Genomic DNA, 3,119 nt, shown 5'->3' with positions numbered 1-3,119 from the left:
TGGGTTAGGAGTTAGATAGATGGTGGGGTTAGGGAGATGGTGGGGTTGGCGTGGGGATGGTGGTTAGTAGATGGTGGAGTTTAAGGGTTAGGATAGATTGGTGGGGTTTAGGGTGGATGTGGGGTTAGGGTAGATGGGTGGGGTTTAGGGATGGTGGTGGGGTTAGTAAGTGGTCGGAGTTAGGGTTAGAGATAGATGGTGGGGATTAGGGTGGCTGGTGTGGTTAGGTGAAGTGGTGGGGTTAGGGTGGATGGTTGGGTTAGTAGAATGGTGGAGTTAGGTTAGGGTAGATGGTGGGGGTTAGGGTGGAGGTGGGGTTAGGGAGATGGTGGGTTAGTAGATTGGTGGTTAGGGTTAGGATAGATGGTGGGGTTAAGGGTGGATGGTGGGGTTGGGTAGATGGTGGGTTAGGGTGGATGGCTGGGTTAGTAGATGGTGGAGTTAGGGTATAGGGTAGATGGTGGGGTTAGGGTGGAATGGTGGGGTTAGGAGGTAGGATTGGTGGGTTAGTAGATGGTGGGGTGGGTGGTGGTGGGTTTTAGGGTAGATGGTGAGGTTAGTAGATGGTGGGGTTGTAGCATGTGGAGTTAGGGTGACTCGCGCTCGCGACGCGCTCGGATAGGATGGTGGGGGTTAGGGTAGATGGTGGTTCGTGTGATGGTGGGTGGGTAGTGGGTTTAGTGTGATGGTGGGGTTTAGGTGGGTGGGGTTGGGGTAGTGGTGGGTTGTAGATGGTGGGTTAGTGAGTGGTGGGGTGTGTGTGTGTGTGTGTGTGTGTGTGTGTGTGTGTGTGTGTGTGTGTGTGTGTGTGTGTGTGTGTGTGTGTGTGTGTGTGTGAGTGTGTGTGTGCGTGTACATATCAAAAGATTTTCTCCCACGGTTGTCCCGAAAGACGAGGCAATTGATGACTACACCTGTATTTGATTGCGGCTATTGTCAGCGCAGTATGCGACCGATGTTTCTTTAGATGCTGGTGGGGACTACTTTGTAGTTTGCATACACTGTTCGATCTTCCTGGAGACAACGAATGCTGCATATCCGACTGCACTTACTATATACGTAGCTTCGGCTAGTAGTGGATGACCTACATTCGCCACTGAACTTGCGAGGATTGCGCGTCTGTTTGTAGCTGATTTGTATATATAAATTTAAGCCACCGTTTGTTCTCGTTTTTGTTTTGTTTGTCTGTTTCTCGTTGTCCTTCTGAAATACTTAAGAAACTTAATAGCGATCTAATGATGGACCAGTGCGTCTACCTTGCTGTTGTTCGTCTTTTTGTGTCGTCGAAGATTATTGGTCACGTCCGGGTAAAATGCTTCTAGTGTCTATTGATGTGTCCTCAGCTCAATACAAACGAGAATTGAGTTGTTTTCCGTTACTCAGTTGCTCATTCACCTGCGAAAAAACACACCCGCCGTTTCAAGGTGATCAGTGGACGCTAAATGCAATCGGGACGCGGATGTGCATACACACATACACTTGTACGCGCCCGAACGCGGGCTCTTAAAAAAACATTAGGGTAAAGAGAGACGCCAGAGAGAGCGAGAGAAGCCGCTATCATTGTTGTACTAACACAATCGCTGCTCCGAGAGAAAAAAACATTGTGACAGTCGTCGTCGCCGCAATCGTCGCAAGTTCTCCCGTCGTCGAAACATTTTGATAAACGCGCTCGAAGCTGTCATCGTTGTTGTCGTCGTCGCTTGCGGCGATTCTGCGGTACGTCACTGTCGTCGCTACGATTAAATAGAACGACGGCCGAAACACGTGCGTGCGTGCGTGCGTGCGTGCGTGCGTGCGTGCGAATTTATGGTGTTATGGATTTATCGCTCCTCGGCTGTCGTCGCCGTCGTCATCGTCGTCCTGCGTCACTGGCGTCGCTTCGCTAGCGGCGACAGTGAAAGCAGCACGGAATCTGTGTCACGTGCGACGGCGCGTCGCATAAAAACGTACGGGGCGCGTCGAGTTGTCGTTTGTCGTCTGGTTCCTCTTGCTCGTCGACGCGGACGGTTGTGTTGTCTGGTGATCGACTCATCTATACATCGGCCATCGCTTGTCAGGTACGAACGCACGCATCGTCGCATGTGTGTGTGTGTGTGTGTGTGTGTGTGTGTGTGTGTGTGTGTGTGGTGGGGTTAGGGTAGATGGTGGGGTTAGGGTAGATGATGGGGATAGGGTAGATGGTGGGGGTAGGGTAGATGGTGAGGTTAGGGTAGTTGGTGGGGTTAGGGTAGATGATGGGGTTAGTAGATGGTAGGGTTAGGGTAGATGGTGGGGTTAGTAGATGGTGGGGTGAGGGTAGATGGTGGGGTTATATTAGAATAATTAGATGGTAAAGTATGACGTCATAACTGCTTACGATATTTCCGAGAACAGCCCCCAGACATTAAATCGACAATAACCGGTGCGTTTCTTTTCGTCAAGGCCACGGAGCCTCGGTGCAGACGATAACACATTGTAAGCGGCCCGCGTTGACGACGGTTTGTAGTCCTGAAACTTCGTCTGACGACACTTGTTTTCATTGAATGCTCAGATAACGAGCTGCAGTGTGATTGCTGCTTGCGATGGCTGCTAGAGAGAAGCTGGGACGAGGGCAGCGATCTCGGCCGCTGTGCGTCGCCACCAGCGCTCGCCGGACGCAATCTCTCCGATCTGCTGCCAGCAGAACTGCAATGCGACGGTGGCGACATCTGCATTCAAACGCCGCGAACAGAAGAAAGTAATTCCGATTTAGTTATTAATTAATTAATCGTTCTTCATAGAAACAGGACCGCTATTCGATATGCTACGTGTGTAAATAAATAAAAAAAGAGTAATAAATAAAGTAATCGAGTAAAGAGTAAATCTGTAATAAAAAAATAAGTAAATCTAGTAAGATTCCTTACAGTATGGTGGACAATCTGGCTATGATATCACCAGCTACCGCATCATGGGCCATCAGAGAAACAACCTGAGTTAGTGATAATCGTGTCCCTGGCCTGTAGGGGAGAATTTACTGGCTATTTTATTCACTTATTATTACAACTCATTGTAGAAGTCAATGAACTCGTAGTGTATTTGTGTGTGTGTGTGTGTGTGTGTGTGTGTGTGTGTGTGTGTGTGTGTGTGTGTGTGTGTGTGTG

The 3,119-nt window shown here is 49.4% G+C and overlaps 2 protein-coding genes across 2 annotated transcripts in view; one reads left to right on the top strand and one right to left on the bottom strand.

Moving 5' to 3' along the window:
- Positions 1-3,119, bottom strand: part of LOC106814342 (sulfotransferase 1C2-like) — a 29,696-nt gene that overhangs the window by 1,360 nt on the left and 25,217 nt on the right. The window lies entirely within an intron of this gene.
- The window catches only part of LOC106814339 (probable glycoprotein hormone G-protein coupled receptor), a 9,176-nt gene that overhangs the window by 3,508 nt on the left and 2,549 nt on the right, over positions 1-3,119 (top strand). The window contains exon 2 of the mRNA XM_014818638.1: positions 2,531-2,716. Coding sequence (XP_014674124.1) covers positions 2,531-2,716 — 186 coding nt within the window. The remainder of the gene's footprint in view (positions 1-2,530; positions 2,717-3,119) is intronic.

The sequence above is a fragment of the Priapulus caudatus genome, unplaced genomic scaffold (assembly GCF_000485595.1).
Source record: "Priapulus caudatus unplaced genomic scaffold, Priapulus_caudatus-5.0.1 Scaffold907, whole genome shotgun sequence".
NCBI classification, from domain to species: domain Eukaryota; kingdom Metazoa; phylum Priapulida; class Priapulimorpha; order Priapulimorphida; family Priapulidae; genus Priapulus; species Priapulus caudatus.
Note: the sequence above shows the minus strand (reverse complement) of the source record. Positions and strands in the feature narration are given on the sequence as shown.